This window comes from Camarhynchus parvulus, chromosome 18 (assembly GCF_901933205.1).
Source record: "Camarhynchus parvulus chromosome 18, STF_HiC, whole genome shotgun sequence".
In the NCBI taxonomy this organism is placed as follows: Eukaryota; Metazoa; Chordata; class Aves; order Passeriformes; family Thraupidae; genus Camarhynchus; species Camarhynchus parvulus.
Window position 1 is genome coordinate 6,219,034 of NC_044588.1, and position 23,821 is coordinate 6,242,854.

At 41.3% G+C, this 23,821-nt stretch overlaps 1 protein-coding gene across 1 annotated transcript in view; it reads left to right on the forward strand.

Annotated features, from left to right (window-relative positions):
- Positions 1-23,821, forward strand: part of LOC115911152 (protoheme IX farnesyltransferase, mitochondrial) — a 96,434-nt gene that overhangs the window by 61,531 nt on the left and 11,082 nt on the right. The window contains 2 exon segments of the mRNA XM_030961893.1: positions 930-1,000; positions 19,174-19,406. Coding sequence (XP_030817753.1) covers positions 930-1,000; positions 19,174-19,406 — 304 coding nt within the window.

Below are 23,821 nucleotides of genomic sequence, written 5' to 3' on the forward strand. Positions count from 1 at the left end.
AATTGGGTAGTGACATTAAATAACACTGTATGGTGTGTTCACTCCCTCCTGCTCCAACTGGACGCTCAGAGCAGTTCCAGTAGCGTTTCACAAGAGTTTGATTGATTTTGGGGTGGGTTATAGGTTCTGGCAAGGTAGGTGATACTGGAACAACCTTATTATTTGTCTTTTAAAGACCAGAAGGTCTTTAAAGAACATTTGCAAGGACAATTTGTATTAATATAGAACTGCGATCTATATCATCATTTTCTGGAGAAAATGAGTCTCAGGGGGACCTTCTGGCTTTGCACAACTCCCTGACAGGAGGGTGCAGCCAGGTGGGGATTTGGCTCTGCTCTCAGGGAACAAGGAACAGGGTGAGAGGAAATGGCCTCAACTGGTGCCAGGGGAGGTTCCAGTTGGGCATTAGGGAAAACGTCTTCATTGAAAGGCTTGTCAGGCTTTGGAAGGGGCTGCCCAGGGAAGGTGGTGGAGTCACCATACCTGGAAGTGTTCAGGAACCCTGTGGATGTGACATTTGAGAATGTGGTTTAATGGTGAACATAGTGGTGGTGCTGGTTGGACTGGATGATCCTAAAGGTCTGTTCCAACTGTAACAATTCCATGATTTTCATGTGTGTATGTAAATGTATATCTAAAAGATGTGTCAGACCTGTTGAGAAAAGAACTTGGAATCAAACCGTACTTCAAATTATGAACTTTTGGGGTCTTGTGCAAACTATTTTTGTCCTCTGGGTGATTTTCTTTCTAAGGGGATGCCAAAAGAATCAATGAGAACTCCATAAAACCCATTTACCCTTTTCCTTGTATCCTTGAACCTTCAAAAGGAGAGACTAAAGCACCTGCAGATGCAGACAGGACATTCCATGCATGGCATGTTTTCCGGTATCCTTTCATTCTGATTCTTCCTTTCTTTTTTTTAATTACAGTTCTTTGAGGTTCCGTTTGACTCGAATATGAACAGGACTAAAAACAGACCACTGGTGCGAGGACAGATCAGGTAAGGCAATGCACACCTGCTCTGGCTAAGGAGGAATAAACCTTTTATCTATTTCCAAGTTTCTCTCCCTCTTCAGATGATGAAAAGTAGCACTTTGAGACAAAACATTTAAGAGAAATGCACTTCTTTGTTCCTTGCTATTTCTTCATGTTTATAACTTCCATGTGAGCAGTTTGGGCACTCACAGCTGTAAAATACTGAATTTCTCAATATAGTAGAATTTCCCTTCATGTTACATATTTCTTCATGTGTAATGACTCTGTGTACGGTGTGGCAGCACGCAGTTATGTTACACTGAACTTTTGTTTTGTAATAATAAATCCTAAAATTTTCCTATCTAAGAACAAACACAAAAAATGTGTGTTGCTTCTACGTCTTTAGTTGGTTGAAAACTCATTGTGGCATCTTAGGAAATTGATTTAAAAATTTGTTACCATAAAGTTTATCATCATCTACAAGGAAATTCCTCCCCCCACCAAAAAAGTCCTTCATTAGCATAGGAATTTCCTTTAAAAAAAGTCCTCAATTCCCTCTGTTTTCTGGATAATGTATCAGTTTAGTTTCTCAAAGGCTGTTTGGCAACTAAAAAAGCAAAGTGAAAAAGAACATCAATAAAAATCCTCTAACTTAGTTGCAAACTGAAACTGAAGGCTCAATTCATAAATGATTCAACAAACAATTTTAGTATTACATTTCCATGATTTGTGCCAAAGAGTATTTATAACAAAATTATGTTTTCCCTTAGGCTTCTGTGAACAGTTGGTCCTATTTATTTCTGTGTTTTATCCATCACCTTTGGAGGACTGAAAAAAACCATGATAGATGAAACTACAAGAAAATTGAGACAAAATACTGAAGTGAACCTTGGGGGTAAATTCACTCTTGTGGTAAATAGTTAGAGTGCTTCAATAAACTTGTTCTGATTTGTTCATAAAGGTGGTGCTAATTGCAGATTTCCAAGTTAATTTTACTTAAAAAATATTTTAGGGACCACTGCAGTGAGGGCATCTTTTGGATATACAGTAAGTCAGGCTTAATTGTGTGGTTCAGGGGACTTGCACTTCTGCCTCCCTTGTATGTGGTCCTTACACTCTGGGAGAAGGAACACTTATTAGGAAGAAAAATGATGGGGGGATTTTCTTTTTATTATTATTATTTTATTTTTATCATGGTCTGCTAGAATGACTTGCACTGCTTCTGGAGTCAAAAATATAACTCAGAAACTTTCTGTCAACTTCTGATTCAGAGAAAGCAATTTATTTTATGTTTCCAGTGTCCTTAAGTGAACTTCACTGTCATCTGAATGCACCACAAATTGGCAAAACCGTATTTCATGGATTTTCTTACTTCCCCCCCCTTTCATATTTGCTTTCACCACAAAATGGTAATGTTGGGGACATTGGGCAATCACTCATCAATCTATCTACCTGCCTGTCAACAGCTAATTTAAAGTTCTTTAGTGTCACTTCCCTTGAGTAATGCTGCTCTTGCTCCCTGCAGACCGTGGAGTACTCAGACCTTGACTGGGGTTTTTTCTTCTGTAGTGTGTCAGAGGAGAATAAACCAATGCACGTAATCTAACCTTGTTGTATTTTGCCACATATTTCTTGGTGTTCCTTGAACTCTAACGTTCCCGGCTGATAAAATAAAACCTGTAAATGGTTATGCTAAAACCAGTCAAAACCAGACAAGAGAGGGATGGAGATACAGTACATAAGAGACTGGTGTCTTGGCTCTGGGAAACAATTCAGAGAGTTTGGGGAGTTCTTGCCCAAAATTTGTCTGACATTTCAGTGCTGACATTTTCTTCTCTTTAGCTGCTTCATTTAATGAAACATTTGCTGCTTTTTAAATTCTGCTGTGTTACAACATCTGTGCTATCCAGTGCAAACAAGACATCATTTTCTAGTCCATCTTCATTTGCACTCTTTGTAAATATATTCTCTTTTTTCCTTGCTTTCCTTGCTTTTTATTTATTTGGCATAGTTGTTGTTACAGAACTGGACAGTATGGGTAGTAGTTTTTGCCCTGAGCTTAAGATCCTTTTTTAAGAGAGAAGGTTGTTAACTCTCCATCGTGTTGGCTCTGCACCTCCTTGGAAAGTCTTTCAGTGGTGGCTTTGATGTGACTCCTGCGCACAGAAAACTGCACTGAGGCCAGTGAGAGTTTTTCTAGAGGTTGTGTCGTCACAAAGAGAATTCTTACATGCTTTGTATGTACTACAATCAAACTGGTAGCCCCAGTGAAGTTCTTGGAATTACTGAGCCATGCGGTCCCTGGATGAGCTGGTGTCTCCATTTTAAGTAAGACAATTCACAGAGGGGGCTCATTAGGAAATGTTAAGCTTTTGTAGAGAAACTATTCCCATATGTTCTGCTTTGTGGCCTCCACTTGCAGCTTCAGCCCCCAGTTTCTTCAGGGTTAAGACCAGCTGTCTATTCTAAGTGATCTTGCTTCCAACAACATTTCTCCCCTTCCCTTCTGCCGGCGGCCTTCACTTTGAGAAAACACAAGTCCCTCTCAGGGGTTAATTGCTCTGCATACACATTCATGTGGTTCCCAAACCCCCACGTTGCCCTTTTCTGTGAATTGCTGAGGACTGGAAGTTTCTTTTGGCATTGATGAGGAACATCAGTAGCTTTCAGAGAAAGGCTCTGTGGCCCAGGCTGCACTTTGAGGTGTGGACATCTGGCTGGAGACAGTATTGTTCTCTTACTGGTGATGTTCAAGAAGTGTCTCAGTTGGGCAGCTTTGGCCTGTCCATCATTCCCTGTGAGCCAGGAGCCAGTTTTGCAAAGATCTCTGGAAGGATGAGGCTTTTCCTCCATCCTTTGTGAAGTCTCCGTATTGCATCGTCTTGATGGCCAAGAATTACTTAGTGGCTCAGTGTGCCCCTGCTTTATATTTTATATGTTTGGGCTGGACAATCCAAAAAGGCAATGGCACAGATTGCACAGGTTTCTGCAGAGCTGGGGCTGCTGAATGTAGGGACAAGAGCACATTTACCTTATTTGCCAGTCCCCACCTCTGGTGCCTCCAGGGAATCTTCTGACACTGTTGGGAGATCTGTGACAAACAACACAGATAGTTCATTGACTCCTTGCTTTACAATGTTCTGTTTAATTTGTAAGACTGAAAAAAATGTTCCCTTTGACCAATGAGATGTAACCATCCTTATTCTCTATTCAGAGAGTAATCAGAGGCATCCTGTTGCAAAAACAACAAGAGTAGACCCAAACACAGCGTGCCACTGAGTGCCATCCATCATCCTGCCTGCCCACATCTTCCTCCCTCCTCTGACCCTTCAAGTCTTGTTTGGAAATGTGAACAGCTTGAAATGTTCTTTATACTTGGACTGCAGTGTTAAACTCATTGAACATATTTGTGTTCTGCATTATAATAACAGCTGATACTGTTTCCTTCTATGAATTTATTTTGTGTCATTGATGAGGAAAAATTTCACATGCTCACACAATCTTAGATTTGTCTGAAGTGGCAGCAGCTTTTCATGATTTCCTGTTGGGTGTGATTTATTCTCTTACTTTTTAAGGTAATGGATTTAAATTTCTTGCAGATTAATTTTAACAAATCTCTGGTATGAGCTGCAGTAGCTGAGTGAGATCAACCTCAAGGGTGACAAGTGTCTTGCTCTGTTATATTGTGCAAAGGGACAGGTTTGATCACCCTTTACCTGCACACACGCCGTCTGAATATTGGCAGTTATATGAACTTAGAGTACTGCTGGATCCACTGTGCTAATCACTCGTAAAGACTTCATAGTTGTACAAGGATAGTTTCTCATCTTAAGAAAAAAAGACCTTGAACAGTATGTTCTAAATAACCAATTCACGGCCGTGTAGACATTGTTCAATTCTGCTCCTGCACTACTTTGCAACTTAGAGCTGTTTTGTGTACCCAGTCCTTTGGCTTTGGATTCAGCAGTGGCTGCATGGAAGTGGGCCTGGGGCTTCTCCTTTGCTTACCTGGACTATGAAGCATTATACAGGTAGCTTTAGAGGGTGGTCCAGGCTGAAAGAGGCCTTAGGAGAGATGAAGACCCATCTCTTGCTCACAGCTGTCTCAGCTCTGAGGTCAGATCTGGTTCCTCCAGGTCTTGTCTCAAAACCCTTCAATATAATGGCTTCAAACTGCAAAAGAGTAAATTTAGATTAGATCTTAGGAAGAAATTCTTCCCTGTGGGGGTGGGGAGGCCCAGGTCCAGGTTGCCTAGAGAAGCTGTGGCTGCCCCAGCCCTGGCAGTGTCCAAGGCCGGGTTGGACAGGGCTGGGAGCACCCTGGGACAGTGGAAGGTGTCCCTGCCTATGGCAGGGTTTTGGAAAGAGATGAGCTTTTTGGTCCCTTCCAATCCAAACTATTTTGGGATTCTATGACAAAACTAACATGCTGTGGAATTTATTGCTGTTCTCCTTATGCAGATTATTTGTACTCAAGCTACTTTTCTATGCCCGTGTAAGATGTTTAAGTCTATTAAAATGTCAGCAGGCAGCACAACACAGCTAATGCCTTGAATGCTTCAAGAGAAATAAATCTTTGTGTTGTTTGATGAATATTTTTTCCAAGAATTCCATTAACCTTTTCCCTTAGCAATGCCCAAGGACCTGTGCTCTGTCTGTGAGCTTTCCACTTCTCATGTTCACAGTTGATGTTTACTGGGGTTAATGGAGACAGTAACACTTCTACTTATTGATATTTTTGAGTGGAGTGTTGACTTGGCTCAGTTTGAGCAATAAGCCAGACTCTTGAAGAATCAGACCAAAAAGGGTTCCTGTGCTAGTACTGTTTCTCACCAATGGCTTATATTTGTGAATTATAGTCACAATTGCGGATATGAAAGTTGGATGTTTGTAAACTAGTAGAAAACTGCAACACGTGAAATTTTATTTATTCAGAAGCACATTGTGACTCTAGACTATTTCTATGTAACGCTGAGTTTTTCACTCTGCTGCCTGTAGCCGACCTACTATTACAAGTGTAACAAAACCAGTTCACACTGAAAAAATGTGTGCATTTTAAAACAAAATTTCTCCTGTAATCACTGTGGATAACGCAGGGTAATTAGCTTGTTTATTTGCTTAACATTAATGTAAATCAGGAATGTTCCTACTGATGTTAGTGGAGCTGCATGGATGTAAAGTGAAGGAAAATCCATGTCCTAGGCTCATGCAGAGACCTGCATTAAGGGTTTTGCTAGCTGTGGTTAAGCCAGAGATTTAAAACCTCCCCAGGGGTCTTGGTACAACTTTGGGTCCCCTTTAGAGCTCAGCCCCTGCTTAGCTGGTGGCTCTGCTCCCTTGGGTGGTCATTTCAGACAGGTTTCATTCTACTTAAGTTAAAACAAATAAAACAAAAACTCCATAAATCTACAAGTTCAAGAATAATAATTTTTAAGAGATCAGATACTTATTCCCTGCAGGGGAACATTTCTGATGCTTTGTTTAGAAAATACCTCATTTTAAAGGGACTGCCCTGAGATCTTTTTGAATGATAAAAATGTTTCTTTTTTCAGTGGGAGGCTTTCCTCTTGTTTAAACAGGGCACAATTCAAAGCAGACACCATCACAGCAGCCTTTTCAAGAATTTCTTATCCTGCTTGTATTCAGGCTTTATTATTTAAAAACAAGTAAATGCATTCCTTCCCCACCACCACCCTCCTGCCTTCATTTTCTTTTTTCCACCCTGTGTTTTCCAGGAGCTGTTATTGACTGTGTTTGGTAAACAAGAAATTAAAAAGGCAGCTTTATATTTTTGACATGTACAATTGCTTGTAAAAATGTACTTCTTGCCTTTTGAACAGCGGGATATTTAAAATTCTTTTTTCTGGCATGGTCATGTCACAGAGAAGTTTGGAGGGAGAAACCTTGGGGCTAAAACATAGTTTAATGAGAATAAAACCCACATCAAAGGATGGTCTAATGCAATGATATAATGCTTACTATGTCTCTTTCCCAAAGGGGGTATGGATGACAGTACTTATATTTCAATTATCTATTCACTGCCTGCATGGGATGTTGATTAAATGGTTCTAAGGTATTAGACGCCTTTTGTAGAATGCACAGAAAAATGGTGATACTGCACATTCTCCTCAGATCAAAATGTGTGTTAGGAGGAAATTATATGGCTCTAACTGCATATATATTTTGTTTCTTAGGGCTATAAAGAGGGTTGTTTTATTAACTCCACATTTAAATTTGTTTCAGTTGAAATGAAGCAATTGCTGGTTCTCCAGCTCACTCCTGCCGAGGCCTCATTCTGCCACAGCTCAACCCAGACATTCCTTTGCACGCAGCTCTGTTTGGTAAATATAAATCCTGCAGAAACACTTGACCCCTCATGCCTTGCTGCTTTTCAGCTCACTCGATGGGTCTTTACCCCCAAATTATTTATCTGAATCTTTAATTGCGTGCGGGACAGTTGATAAATCGGAGTACATTGTGCCTTGCCCCCATTAGGAAACGTCCCACATGCTCATCTATAAAGCTGGAGTCACGGTGCATTTGGCTAAATAGCTGCTCCATCTGCTTGTGGAGAACACTGTGGAGAAGTGATATGGGCTCCTAATGGAGTTGTCTTATCCTCCGATGTCAGCTCCTCACCAGGGGGCAAGAGCCGCAGGAGCTGGAGGGAGCGTTGTGCACTAATTCCGCCATCTCTGTGTCTAATATGAATGGGCCTCTTGGACACTGATTGCAACCATTACCACTTCTCTTCTTTAATTGACTAGCAATGAGTAATTTTCTCCAAAGGTGATGTTAAAGTGAGTTTTTACAAACAAACAATATTTAAACTTGAAGCCCATGCTCCTTTCCCCATCTTGGACGCAATGTTCTCCTGATGGCTTTTCTTCCAATATCTGTCAAACGTTTCAGGTTCATGTTTGTAAATTCTGGCTTAATGCAGTCAAAACCCCAACACTTTGTTCCTTGTATTAGTATTGAACCTTGTCTGGTTTAACCACAACAGCATCATCATTCACCCTGTGCCAAGTGGTGTAGGAAATGTCACTGCTCAACAAGTCTATTATGGAGCTGCCTCTGATTAGAAGCTGCTATGCCCTGAGATCTGTGTACAGTGAGTCATGTTGGAAGTGTATTTCCCTCTGTGAAGGACAGAGTTTTTCATGTCTCATACAAGTTATAACTTCCCTATTATCAGCTTCGCAAGTCAGATATAAAAGAGGTTTTTCTTGCACTTTAATTAGCTGTGTGAACACAGATGCTTGGTCTCTGGTCTCTGTGACTAGAACAGCTGCATTCCTGAGGTTGAGATATGTGGAGAACTGCTTTGATATGTTTTATTTAGTTATTTTTTTGCTAGGGATGTAAAATCACATGGAATATAAAATTATAAATCATGCTGGAAAGGAGCCACAGGGACTCCTATTGCTGCCTGCGTGACAGTAATTATGTTCTATTTGTGCACTTTGATGGTATATGAAGGGGTTTTCATTTTGTTTTTCCACTAAAAAATGCCATAATTCCAGATGGTAACTGTAGATAATCTACCTAGATGGTAATACAGGAATCCCAAAATACAGCCATCCTCATCCTCTTCGCCTCTGAGATGAGACTTGGCAGTTAAGACTTCTCGACAGAGTGTTCTCATGCTATGGGTGTCAAAGGCATGTTTGCAGTGGTGCAGGGGAATCTGCAGATGGGCAGAAAGGATCCGACTGAACTTGAAATTTGTCAGGTTCAATCTGCTTCATTGCTCTTCCACTGGTTGGTGTCTAGAGACTGATCCTCTTCCCATGGCAGACCTTTGCTTCTTGTCCTGCTCTGTTTTGCTGTAGGGAATAACTTAATTCTTTCATTTTCATTGCTCCTGCAAAATGTATTTAGAAGCAGTGTTTAGAACCTGTGCTGAGATGACTGAACTATCTTCTCTCTTCTGTTTTTTGAAGAGCAGGTTGATAAAAATACCCTAGAACATCAGTTTTCTCTGTCTGAATGGGATTGAGATCTCACCTGTGACTTCTTTACCACGGCTTTCCAAATCTTGGCTGAGGGCTCAGCAGAAGCACATGTTATATTTAATCATTCTAAATCAGAAAAATATTTCTGGAGAAACCAAATTATCCATCCTGTTAGTTAGGTGGTGTCTGGCTCTAAAAGAGAGGACTGAGATTTTGAAGTAGAATAAATGGATTACTTAACTGCCACACTCTAAGGTTAGATCAAAGAGGAGGATTTAGTTTAAATATTATGGGGGACGTTTTTCAGATTTACTGTAGGTTTGTCTTGTAAGCGCTTAAAAACATATTTACATTTTCATGACTGTGGAGAAGCTGTGAATATTATTATTCACCCTTTCACTCCTACCTAACAAAGCCATATACCAAAAGCCTGTTGACGCTCCACAGGGTTGCTCAGGGTTGTTATTAACATTCTGGTGTGGATATCAAGTGTTAATAAAAGCATAAACATTTTGTAAGTATAGGTCCTTTTCATTTGTAATTCTTTATTTCCAAGTGAAGTGATGAGGCCCAATTTGAATGTCTGCTTAATAACAAAGGGAAACATAAAAGTTCTACTTTTGTCTGAACTACAAGTCTCCCTAGGGTGCACTGAGCTATCTCATCCCAGACCTGGGCTCAGACCTCAGGGCAGGCTCATGAAAGCATGAAAAAACAGATCCTTGTATCATTTGCAGAGAGTTAAACTGGTTAAACTGAGAGCAGATGTATAGGAGAAAGCTCGATGCTGAGAGTGGGACTCTTGATCACCTTCTTTGCCTGAGTTAAAATTTTTGCATCACCTTAGCAAAACCTTCAGCAAAATCAATCAAGCCAATTTTTATTTACTCAAGCATAAAAAAGAGAGATGTGTCCCTTTCAGGATGAAATGATTATTTTAAATCAGCCATGTTTGTTTATGATAGTTTTAAAGCACCTTGATCCAGCAGGGGAGACAGAACATCTGCAGCTTGGGTTCTTGAGGAGTGAGGGGAGCATTGCCCCCACTTTGTGTAAATTACAGTGTTGATCATGCTTTTGTACAATGATACACACCTGTGGCAGGGTGGCCTAGGCTATGTGCTTGGTCTTCTTTGGGAGAGAAATGAATTGACGCAGACGGGCAGTATGTTATCCTAGTCTGTGTTTATTTACACTAAATGCACTTCTGAGTAAGTATATTTGATGGCAAAGCCAGATCTGGTGGCAATTGAGAGGCAAAACTCAAAAAGGCAACTCCGTGATGAGACTTAGCCAGCAATACATGTTTATCCATCACTGAACTCCGTTTTTGCCAAGTTCTCACTGTATGATATTCCTTGGGAGATTTAGACATCACTGACTGAATCCTTCCCTGTTTCCCTGTGGATGGTCCAGCTGTCATTCGAAATCACGTCCAGGTTGGTTCTGATCGGCCTGGCTGGGCCCTGTGGACAAAGGAAAGGTATTAGGGGTGGTTCCTTTCAGAGAGATTTGAATTTTAAAGAGGTTTACTTGAGGATTGTGTCTGTAAACTCTTTTTCTGCAGACATAATTGTTGTGGTGTTTAAGTGGGCTTAAATGCTACCGGTTAACCCAGCTCCTTAGATTTTTGGGGAGCGTCTGCCACTCTCATACTTCCTCTTAACACTGAATTCTTCCTCAGCTCAGATTTTATGTTACAAGTTAGGTTTAGAACTTTTTCATTATTTTCCTTGGTTTTATTTTTTTTCCCATTTGGGGAAAAATACTGTCCAGTCTGAGATTAGCAACATCTTTATCATAGTCATTACCAGAAATCAGATTACAAAAAAGACACTTACAAAAACACGGTTTGGCAGAATTGCAACAAGTGTTTTCTGGCAGTCTTAAAAGTCGTGGTACACCCAGTTAAAGGGGATTTGATATAAATTTGATATAAAATTCAATACTCATAGTACTTGTAGACCACAGCAACATGTTTTTGGAGATGAAATACCAGACACTGACAGAATGTAGATACTACTTCTTAACCTATGAAGACAATATTGAATAATTAACTAAGAAAAAAAAGAACTTGACAAGGCTCCCCATTTGTTTGTCTGTCTTCAACGTTAAATGATAGACAAGCTGTATTCTGATATTTGCAGTTGATGGAGAAAAATTGAATTCCGGTTTAAAGTGCAGTTTACTCTCATGCTTTAGTTTTAAACTGCATCATCCTTCATCCCTTGTCATGACTCATAAACTTTCTTGCATGACTGAAAGAGAATAAATTAATATCTGTTAAGCTCTTCCTCAACATTTTCTCCCTTAAAATAGTACCATTTTAGCTCATTGATATATATTGCTCTGTTTAATATAACTCTGATTGTTCTGTTTAATACAACTCTGGTACTTTGCTAGTTTAAGCTTCAAATCAGCAGGTTCTTGAGCTTTTCATAACATTCAGCCACATCGTACCTATATAAGAGAATATCAAAAGTGGGAGCATGAATTGCCTGTGTTCAGTTAAGCTTGTGACTGGTGCTGAATTGGAACTACATGGAAGAAATAAAGGTCTGGCAGTATGTCCATTCTGCCAGTATTACAGCTATCGTTTTTTTTTTTTAATTGGAAAGAAATCATTCCTTGAGACTAATCCAATCTATAATTGAAAGTTCTAGTTGAATGTAAAAATATTTTGCTTTGACTCCTTAAAAACCTCCGCCTCAAAACTGTACTAATTAGAGGTCATAATGTATTACAGAATCCCAGAATAGTTTCTGTTGGGAGGGACCTTAAAGACCATCTAATTCCAACCCCTCTGCCATGGACAGGGATGCCACCCACTAGATCAGGTCATCGTGTAAACACTTTGATTCAGAATCTTACATCTGAATGTGGATGTTTTTTCTATCAGGTACGTCCTCAGTTTGTAGAGCTCTTTGAGAGTTTTATCTAATTTTTTTTGTAAAAAAAATTTAGAATTATTTTAGTAAAGTCATCAGCAATGAAGCTACTGATCCCGGTAAGTTAGTAGTGTTGTTACTATGATAGAACTGTTAGTAGGGTCATTGCTATGATAGAACTTTTACAGCTGATAGTGGTCATGGATATATTTTTTATCACTAAATATATAAATAGACAGCCTGAAAGGATTTGTGTGGAAAGTTAAAACTTAATTTCAGAGTTGGTAGATTGCCACCTTTCAGCATTCTGCCATGATTACTGATTTCTTTTGAATGCCCTGGGCCTTACCTCAAATGTAAAAATTGTGTGAGGCAATTTTTTACCTTTCCATCAAAAATAATTTCAGGGATGCTGTCATTGCTATTTGGGGCAAAATGTCCTTTTCCAGCCTTCTGGCTCCTTTCTTGCAGTCAGCTGAGTTGTTGGCACTCATGCCAGCAGAAGACCCCATTGCCAGTTCCAGGCATCTGTCCATCAGGGGAGGCAGGGCTGGGAATGACACTAATGCAATCCAGATGTGTGCTTGAAGGAGGTGGGCCTGCATCCCCGTTACCTCAGCTGTGGGAGCATGAAGGCTTCTGACAGTCTTCTTAATACCCTCGACTCTTTTCTGTCTTCTCCAGGTGGGATGGGGTTGCCTGCTCTAACTCCTGTTGTTGATGGCCTTTTCCAATTTTTCTGGTGGATCTCTAAAAGCTGCTGAGCAGAGTTCAGCGGTTCTTGGGTGCTGATATTAAAGAAAATAAATTTAAGTTTAAAAAAAATACTTTTGGCTGATGCTCCTCCCACTGAGGTAGGTGACCAAGCCATAGCCCAGTACTCTAGGACAGTCATGCTGACTACAGGTGCAGCTCCTGCCCTGGGACTTGTTTTCAGCAACTCTTAGTCTTGCCTGGCTGCAGGAATTGAGAAGATGCCAGGAGATGAGCAAAACTAAATCAGCAGCTAAGGGGGAGTATGGTTTTCTGCATGGATGTAGGTAGGTGTCTCCATGGACATCCTTTCCCCTTCATGACTGTGGGCTTCTGCAGCCGCAGAAACCATCAAAGGGTGGCACTTGAACTTCTGTTTGTGTAACCTCTCATTGCTGTTGGAAGAGGGTGAAATCTTCAGACTGTTGCTTTTGTCTGAATTTGTAAGTGGCTTCAGAAGCCTTAAAAACTTATTGCTGACCTGGAAAAAAATAGGGAAAAGAGGAGGGGGCTTTCTCCAGCAGCTTTGTACTGACGAGTAGTCTGGGGACATTTTTAGTACCTAGAAATTCCAGAAATAATAAGCAACTTATGATGCTTCCTCCTGAAATCTGATTTTAATTATGGTTTTGGAACAGCACTGGACTCGTATCTCAGCTTGTGATGGTGAAATGTAGTTGCAGATGAGGGTCACACTTGTGTTCTTTGTCTGCCAAAATACCTTCTCTTGAGCTCCTGCTATTTTCAGCCCATCTGTGCAGGAACCTGGTTCAGGCTGTCCCTCTTCTTATTACAACAAATTGTTTTGACACTATATGCAGATAGAATTTGGGCCCAGAGTAGCAATATTGAAATTAATTTAAGCCATCAGTCTCACCTCTGTTGTCTCAGCATTGTTTCCCTGCCACCATGGAAGATGCTGAAGTCAGGGATAATTTAGTACCATTTCTGTGGGTGAGCAAGGGGAAGAAGCACAGTGGTCTTACTGAACCTGTGTCTTGGATGACACAGAAAACTCACCAAAACCCAAACCCAATTTTTGTCTCATCAACAAGTAGGTAAATTGCAGTTTATTTAAAGGGCAGAGCCTGTGCAGAGTATTTGCCGTTACTAAAAACCCACACAGAGGAACACAAGGGTATGTATTTGGTTTCATTGGGATATGGAAATTACTCTAAATAAGGTTTCTTCTCTTTCCACCCTCCTTGTTTCACAAGCCCATGCCTGGATTCTTCCTTCGCCACCCCTGCTCTGCTTATTTTAGAGCATCACCCTGCATTTGGCAGAACGGATCCACGGTCTTGTGGCATGAGGGACAGTTGTCAATACTGATGAGATCTAATTCAGAATAATTGACTGGGAATTTAAATGTTCCAAATCCATTAAGGTACTCCGGTCATGCTGCAACTAAATAAAAGAGCATTGTTGTTTGGGTTTTTTTTAGTTTACCCTTTTAGAAGTAGGTGACACATCTATGAAGGATTTTTGACAGACAGGGAGAAGACAGGATTTATTACCTTTTGTATTAGGCTTTGAATCTAATTTTAAAATATATGCACTTATACTTCACCTGTTTTTTATGCATGTTTGTTGTGCCCAGTTTCCCATTGACACATGGTCACAAATTGAGTTTCTTATATATTTACATAACATCTGAATTTGAATCCCGTAGAACTGCCAATTGAATGTGTGCACCTATTCAGGATTCATACGTGCTTTGTGTCTGCACTTGTATGGGAGTGTCAGTCTATTCACAGGAATAGGTTAAAGCATTAGATGCTGATACAGGAATTTTCCATAATTTCAAGTACTCATAGGTTTTGAGAGAGAATTGTGTTTTGCTCTTTGTTTTTTTTTTTTTAATTTTTTAAAAAATTCATTAAACTTTTGCCCCATTTTTAACACTGTATTTCAGATTGTAGTTCAAACTGTATTTTGACAGTCACCTTTACAAAATGTTTTGGCAAAGACAGCACAGAAATGCCTGTGTAAGTAGTCCCACTGTTGATCATTATAGACATGAAGCTTGCTGATGCTGCTGTGAAATAGGTAAAATACTACATTAATTTTATAGACGGGCAAATGCTTTCATTTGTTTTCACCTCCTAATTTTTCCAAATAAGTCTGTGAGTCAGTAAGTACTATTATCCATGGTTCCGGATCCTGTTAAATAAATTTATTTCCTGCACATGTGTGTAAGCTCATTATTTGAGTGTAACCAGAATATCTGTAAGTGGCGACTAGTTTAGGGATTATATTATTGCACATTAATTAAAATACGCTGCTGCATCATCCAAAGCCTCCTCACTCCCCTGGATGAGGGTTCACGTGGATGTCTCATGATCATGTGTGTAGGAGATACCTGAAGAGCACCCATGTGGAATTCCACCTGCCTGTACCCATTCCCCCCAGCAGCCCTGGGCTGTCCTTGAGCAATCCTCCCCAGCCCAACCAACAGCATGTCTCCAGAGTTGAATGAGGAGAATGTGGGCCCCATCTTCCTCCTGCTTCTCATTCTCCTCTTGGATGCCCTCAGTGGAGTGTGACTGGGGTGGGGCCATCTTGGGTGAACTCCCTAGGAAAAGAAATGACAACACATTTCCTTTGCATCAGGAGAAGTTTGATTATTCACTAGTCAAGCTGAAATTCTAAAAAGCTTTTCTTTGAAGGTGGATGTCTTTTAGCACTTTTATTAGGTAGATTTTAGTGTATTTGTTGTCAGTAGAAGAGAGAAGAGGGACATGGCACAGCTACTAGGTTTTGGTTTGCCTTTAGGAGGTGCCCTATGTGGTGACATACTGGGTATTTTAGAGTTGAAATTTGAAGAGAACTCCTTTGGCACTTGCAGTATTTTTCCAGAGCCTGATTTTAATCAGCCAAATAACTGAAACCAACTCCTCCCAAGAATCCATCATAAAACCTAGTTTCTTACTCAAGATGTTTGCTTTCTCAGCTAGCTCCTTGGCCAGTTTTCCAATGGAAGATTGCCTTTTTTCCCGTGGGAGTGATTCCCTCAGCAAACATGAACGCCCAAATGAAATGAGTGTCTATCACCAGCCTGCACTTACTGCATGGGTTGGTTTAAGGATGAAGAAAACCATCAGAGACCCCTCAGCCCCTTTTGAGCACCATGTAAGAATTCTGTGGCATTGGGTTGCCCAAGGCTGACATGGGCAGCATGGTGGCATGAGGCTGTACTGAGAGGAGGTGTGTGAACCTCAGGTGGTGGGGTAAATTCAGTGACAACTCAGTGTCTCAGTCTTTCTCTTGCTCCAGGACGAGATGCTGATCTCCTATGGTCCCTTGATGAGATGTGGGGCAGCCTGGCAATGGAGACTGCATCAAATCAGCCTGGCAATGGAGAGTGCGCCCCCCGTACCTGAGTACTAACAAGCAATGTGAGCATGGACATGCACACTGGTCCCTAGAAGACATAAACTAGTAGAAATCAGAATACCCTTTAAACTGCTGTGATTTAAACCTAGGCTCAGTCTTGTCTTAAAATCTGCAGTGTCACTGAAGCAGAAGGAGCATTGCCAGTGACTGAAATCTCTCTACATTTTCCTCAAATACTTTCTCACAGTGAGGAATTGCTTATACAAGTTTCCATGAGAGTGAGTTGAATTCTCTTCTACCTCATTTTCCACCATTAAAATCCTGATTTCTCATTGCAGTGTCTATGTGATGCCAAATAGTATTTTAAGAGGCAGAAATAGCAAAGCTGAGTCATCAGATCACAGTATGACTTTCTAATCTCAGTTGGAGTTTTAGGAACAGGCCTTTGTAAGTCAAACAATTACTCTTCTTTGTTGAGGAAACACTAGAGAGAAATAGAAAATGTGATGCTCCCAGGATGTCTGAGAGTAAAGTAGTTCAGCTGCTTAAGAGGAACCACCCCATTGACTTTATGCCCTCCCCTGAGAGCAGCAGGACAACTATAGACACTGTTGTAGACACTGATCAAACTGCCTCAAATTGCCCAGAGAAGTTGTGGCTGCCCCACTCCTGGAAGTGTTCAAGGCCAGGCTGGATGGGTCTTTGAGCAACCTGGTTTACTGGAAGATGTCCTTGCCTTTCAGAGAGGGGTTGAAACAAGGTGGGCTTTAATGTCCCTCTCAACACAAACTTCTGTGATTCTGTGGTTACATACTGTGCCTCCAGGAGCTCCCCTTAAAGAGGCAAAAAGGAAAAAACTGAAAAACAAAAACATGGTCTCATCTACCAGGATCACAGCAAATCTTTTGAAGGTCTCAGCCACCTAACTTCACCCATCCCTTTTGATAAAGCCATATTTTTAAAGGTATTTTTCTGATCCGTTGGTTGGAAATGAAGGCAGCAGACTCCTGGGATCAGGGCTGGCACCGAGGGCTGTTGGTGCTGCAGGGACACAGTGAGGCAAAACAGGGTTCATCCATGCAGGAGGGCTTTACACTCCCACCCTTTGCCTTCCTGTCTGAGAAGAGACATGAAGGGCTGTTGCCTGCTCATGGAGGGTAGTGTTCATTTAAACTGGAGACATGTAGATAAGTCTTCACTCCTTATTAGTGAGAAAAGTGCTTGTTGCATTAGATCAAACCGTGCCCTCATTTATGTCTGTGAGCCCTGCAGGATAGATGTGGGGAACCCAGCCTCATAGAATCACACTGGTCTTTTGTTGCCTCGAGAGTATTGTGTGAATCTGGTGTTTACTGTCTGACTGTATTTTATTCAAGAATCAGTCAAGATAGATTTGTTTGACCAGACCCGGTCAGACTTTCACTACAAAGGGGCAACATCTACAAAGTACCCTGGCGTTTGTGGTCAGTATTGGGACCACTGGCAGTACAGATTGTGTTTTGCACAGGAGCAAAGGAGCTCCTGCACAGGAGCACCACAGGCTGCAGAACCAGAGAGCACAGCTCCATATGGCTCCTTTCCTGAAAACAGCCTCAAATTGTATACATCTTATTGTCAGTGAAAGGCAGTGACATACCCTCCCTCAACTCCTGCTGTATTGGTAACACCAGGGGTGGTAATGCTGAGTAGAAATGTGTTCTCTACACACTGCATTGCCTAAAATCTCTTGATGGTTTAGAAAAGCTGGATAAAATTACTTAGTCAATTTAAATTGAAGGCAGATCTTTAGCATAAGATTTGCTCATTTTAGTTCTTCCAGTTATTCAGGATCTCTCTACTGTATTGGTCTAACAAATATCTTAAATATAAAAATTTGAGTGGTAGGAATTTTTGCTGATAAAACTCCCATAAAATTCATCCCCACCAGCAAATTTTTCTTACTTTCTTATGAGGCTTGGAGCAGTGCTTGCAACACCTATTTTAGGGTTAAGGATTTGACCAGAGGGCAGAGTAGATTGTAGAATACAAAGGCTTCATGGTTTTCAAGTAGACAAAAGGTGTAAAGCTAAACTCCATGCAGAGACCTTCGTTGCAAGCACACATATTTTCTGGCTTTACATGGATGACTGTAAGTGTGTAGTCAGCCACATGGGTTACTAAATACAACTAATGTAATGGCATTTTCCTCCTTTCCAGAGCTTACCCACACCACATTATTTCTTAGGGGCTTTTAGTTCTCTCTTCCTGTTATACCAAATACGTCAAACACGCACACAAGAGGAGATCCCCACCAGCAGCAAACATGTTGATCTGGCGCAAGGAGCCACAGCTAAAGCTTCCTTAGTGTTGTGGCATCATGCTGCCTTTCAGGTGTGGTTCTGGTAGCCAAACAAAAAATCCTTGTTCATCCTATTTGAATGTTTGTTGTGGAATTTGTTAACAAAACTTTACATAGCTCTAGCCACTTTCTGACAGATTTTAATATGAGTTTCCAACCTACTCTGAGCTCTCAGCTGATGCACAGTAGAAATGCACAGAGTTAATTTGTTCCACTGTTGTTTGCTGCTTTTGACCAAACCTAAAATATCTTCAGTTAATTTCAGTCATGCTTACAAGATAGCCACTTTTGATTCTGCTGCCAGCTTTGTTTTGTTGTGCTTCCTCTTCTTAGTACAGTGCATCAGATAAATGGGGGTGTAGAATGTTCAGACTTTTTTCAGTAAAGTCAAAGAATACGTTATACCTATTGATGTAATTTCAAAATGATTGAATGTACTCCTTTTCTCATAAATGCTTATTAATTTTGTGTCTAACCCTGTTGCGTTTTGAAGGATCCGTTGCATAACTGCAATCAATTAAAAATCTGACAAACTGCAACCATTTTAATTTACTCTAAATTCCGAGTGCTTTTTCCAGTGGTTTAAATTCACTAAAATTAAAATAAAGGAGGAAGATGTGCTGAAAGCAGCAGTTCTCCATAAGGGAGAACAGTTCTCCATTACTTGCAGAGCTTGAGTTTATTTGGTGACCACAGCGATCACAAGATTAAGAATCACCTCCATTGGAGAGCTGTAGCAAGATTGTCTTCACATTTTGGAAAGGCCTTTGTTAGGATGGGGGCTCAAACAGGAAAATTTAGGATGGCTGAGTAGAACAATAACAAAAATTCAATCTTAATTTTGGGGGGGAGACCGAAGGGAAGGGACGGCAGCCATTCTCTAAGGCCATCTCCTGCTTAGCATGTGCCACATGTCTCCCCACAGCCCCCTGCTCGCTGTCTGCTTTGCTGCCTCCTGTGGAATCCCGGGAATTGCCCTGCTCACACTGGGAGTGAACCCTCTCACCGGGGCCCTGGGCGCCTTCAACATCTTCCTCTACACGTGCTGTTACACACCCCTGAAGAGAATGAGCATTGCCAACACGTGGGTGGGAGCTGTTGTCGGGGCCATTCCCCCCGTCATGGGCTGGACTGCAGCTACTGGGAGTCTGGATGCTGGTGAGTATAAAACCCTTTCATTGGGTGAGTGGTTGTCAGGATAACGAACCTACTCAAAAGGCAGTAAACTTTGTTCTTTATGTTCTTGACCTGACCAGGCCAGGTTGGACACAGCTTGCAGCAGCCTGGTTTAGTTGAAGTTGTCCCTGGCCATGGCAGAGGGTGAAAAGAGATGATCTTTAAGGTCCCTTCCAACCTAAACCATTCTGTTATCCTGTGGTAAGGCTTTGAAAGCAGCTAATTTTGGTAACATTCTCCTTACACAGGTATTTCAGGGCAAAACAGAGCTGATAAAGCAGCATGACCTATTTAATATGTGTTCTGACCATCTTAAAAAAATCCAGAAGGAAAATAGCATATTTGATGTTCACATAGGAGAAAATGTTACATAATTTCAGGATTCAAATCGTGTTCAGGATTAAAACCATATCCAGTAAGATCCAACTTGCAAGAGACTTGCAGTTGGAAAATTCCTAGATGTGTTTTACTGCCTTTCCATAAGCCAGAAAATATCCTGGGAAGATTAATTTATTGGTGTATTTCTTAATTACCCATTGCTAAACTCTAAGTTACAAATGCTCCTTCCCTCCTCCTTGAAAAGCAAACGAAGATTTCTATTTTAGTAGCTGTGAACCACTTTTACATCCCTTGTAAAACACTGATCTCTTCAGCAGCTCAACTCTGACACAATCAGGCCTTGTTTTTCCTGCCAGCTAGAAACTTAAGAATCAAAGTGGCTCCACAAACTTATAGTCTGAAGCAACTAATGAAGTGCAATTAATAGGTCTGTTAAGAGTTGGTTTAGCACACACTCATCCCACAGGGGGGCATATTTAAGGCTTGAATAATACTTTCAACAACAAGGCTTTTAACCAAAAATTATCAGAATTTTTGCAAAATCTGTTCTTTATGACTTCCTAGTAAAAGTCAGTCTGAGTTGCCTTTGTGTCCACATGTTCCCACACAGATCTAAGCCAGAGCAAGGATGGAAGGTGTTGTGGGTTTTTTTTTTCATTGTGTGCTGCTTCTATACAAATATTTTCTTCTCTGAAAGTTACTTAGACCTAGAAATTTTATGTAAGAGTATGTACAGTGTCTTGTGTTAGGACTGCATAACAGACATAGTTAACAGCTCTTGACTTTAGAAGAGAAGAGGGAACATGACAAAAAAGGCATTGAGGGGCTGGAGCTTGTCCAGGAAAGGGAACAGAGCTGGGGAAGGGGCTGAAGCAGCTGAGGGAGCTAGGTGGGGGGGCTCAGCCTGGAGAAAAGGAGGCTCAGGAGGGACCTTCTGGCTCTGCACAACTCCCTGACAGGAGAGGGCAGCAAGGTTGGGGTCAGGCTCTGCCCCCAGGAAACAAGGGACAGGATGAGAGGAAATAATTTCATATCATTCTGGCTGCAGATACTTAGACCTTAACATTGTTTGGGGATTTCTGTGATGGTTTTACCACTTCATTGCAGAGTCAGTGTCCAAAGATAACTCTCATATGCCTGTGCTTCACCTGCACAGTTCAGCCTGGAGGAGCTGGAGTGCAGAGCTCCATGTCTCCAAAAGCCTTTGCTGTAGAGGCCAGTGAAAGCCCAGCAGGTTAAACCGGCACTGATTGTCATTATCTTTGTCAACTTGCTCTTTGAGATCTATTTCGCAAAGAGCAAAGCTGTCCCTGTACAGCAGCAGAGAGGGCAGCAGGGAACCCCACTGGTGGCCAGGTAAGCTCTTCCTCTCTAACTTGCAGCTAAAATGTGGTTATGTGTCCCTGTGCCAGCTCTGCTATGAAGGCAATGATGCCACCTGTGGAAGATGCTAACTTTAAACCACCCAAGCAGAATTTGTCAGAACACAATAATCTGATGCATAGTGTGTTATGTATAGCTAAAACTTTCAAAATCACCTCCCAGTCTGTGTCAGGGACGCAGGCAGCTTATTTACTAGAGAAAGAAATGTTATTGAGTTGATACTGGTATTTGTAATGAAGCGCACCTGGGTAGAGTCCTGAAAACAGGGACTGGAATGTAGTATTTTAGTGCATTTCAGTATCAATGGAAAACAAAAAAAAACAACACAACACAAACCCTACAAACACTTTTACAGAGAAAAGAAATAATTAGAAGAAAATGATGGCATTGTAGACTATGATTTTCAGTTTTAAACATTCTACTTTTGCCATAAGAGAGTTCAGCCCCTGGCAGCATCGTATCCATGCGGAATACAGGCGTGCATCCATACACAATACGCAGACCCGTGTGCCTTCCCTAACCAGCCTAGTCTCAGTTGTTGAATTCATTAATAATATGTAATTAGTGTGGAGACTTAACCTAGTTCTAGGTAGAGGTGTGAAAATGCCTTTGCACCTCATTTTAAAAAAATCATTCTACTCAATAACAAAGAGGAATGTGAAGGAAGGGAGGCAGGAAACTAATGAGAAGGAAAATTCTCACCACTGAAGTGGTGGGTTTTTGAGTTTACATTTTCCTGTGGATTTTCTCTCCTTGTAATCTTCTCACAGCAGCCACATTGTTCTACATGTTGCTGGTTATAGGGAAAACAATATTTAAGTGTAGCCCTTTCATTACCATTTGTGGGGAACTAAGTGTTAAACTTTGTTTGTAGCTGTTAGGACAGCCATGTCTGCTTCCTTCAGGAGTTCCATGACATGGATGCTGTGAGATATTTTGTCCTTTGGGAGAGTTGGAGATGGTGCCTTAGAGAGTTGAAGTTGGTTCCTTGTTTCCAATTCCAGAGCTAATAACAAAGTATCTCAGAGTGGAGCAGCCTTGTTTGAATTTGTACTCATTTTGTTTATGACTTTTAAAGATGAGTACCTTAGCAGTTTCTTGCACCAGAAAAAAATACTGTGTATTTACAGATAGTAATCTGGGACCCTCATATTTCCAGTGATGTAAACACTTGCTGTAATTTATAGAATACTCATAGAATCATAGAATGACTTGGGCTCGTAAGGAACCTTAAGGACCATCCAACCCCCTGCCACGGGCAGGGGCACCTTCCACTAGACCAGGATGCTCCAAGACTCATCCAACCTGGCCTTGGACACTTCCAGTGATGGGGTAGCCACAGCTTCTCTGGGCAGCCTGTGCCAGAGCCTCACTGCTCTCTGAGCAATTTCTTACACTATGCATTTTTGCTGATCAATTACCTGGTACTTCCCAGGAATGTTTGGTTCCATTTCTGCCCAAATAGGTAACTTCAACTGTATGCTCCTAAGCCTGATTGAACATCCCGCCCCCATCCCTAGATTTTGTGCCAAAGTAATTTAGGGAAAACCTCCCGTTTCAAAAGCAAAAGATAAGATTATCTCTGGGAAGATGTGGAATTCTTTGTTGTGGGTTTGGGGGGGGGTGTGTTTTTTTAATGGCAGCTGTTTGAAACTGATGAAAGATGGGGAATGTTAACATTTCCTCGCTGGGGGAGTGAGTGCAGGTGAGACGGTCAGAAGTGCATGATAAATGTAATTTATCACGAGGATATCACTGCCACATATCTGGGGTATTTATGCAGAACTTAACTGCCAGCCTGTGATCTGCAGTAACATGTTTGCTTCCTTGAAAGCAGATTTCATTGCTCTTTCTTGGTACTATTTGTTTCTGAAGAGATTTGTTTTTCTAGCAAATCAAAATACTTTGAAATTATTTTGCAAGGGAAGGACTAACAGGAAAATAATGACATTCACTTAAAACCTTAAGTGATAGCAGAGAGACAGGAAGGTAAGTCAAATTTGGCAGTGTCCCCTGTTCTGTGCCAGATCCCCCTCCTGCATGGGATCCACAAACGGAAGAGCTCCTGGCTGTGCTGCAATGCTGCTGAGCTTGTGAGCAGAAAGAAAGAAACAGAGCTGTTTATTCTGGTGTGTAAGAGTGCATACATGCTTTAAATTATCCTCACTCTGCTGTTCTTTCTCCCTTGACTAATGTCCATTTAAACTTGTTATTTTTAGTTAACAGAACACTGAAACTGGAGTAGATTCAAATGGCACCGCCAGGAATTTCTTCCTAATATCAAATCTAAATTTCCCTCTCTCAGTTTGAATCCGTTCCCCCTTGTCCTGTCACTAGATTTCCTGATGCAGAGTTGTTCTCAGGCTTCCTTGCTGCTCCTTCAGATTCTGGAAGCTGCTGTGATGTCTCCATACAACTTTCTCTTCCCCAGGGTGAACAGTCCCAGTTCTCTCAGCCTGTCCCCATAGGGACAGATGCTTCAGTCTCCTTATCAACTTTGTGGACTTCTTGGGTCTTGCTCCAAAGGACATGGTCCCATGTCCTTGTTATGCTGGGGGCCCAGGAACTTTTGTACTTCTTCAACTGACCGTGCTCTGCTCAGGCTGGATCCCGCCAGCGAGCAGGATCAGTGTCACGGAGCAGAGCAGTTTGGTGCCACGGAGTTCATACAAACC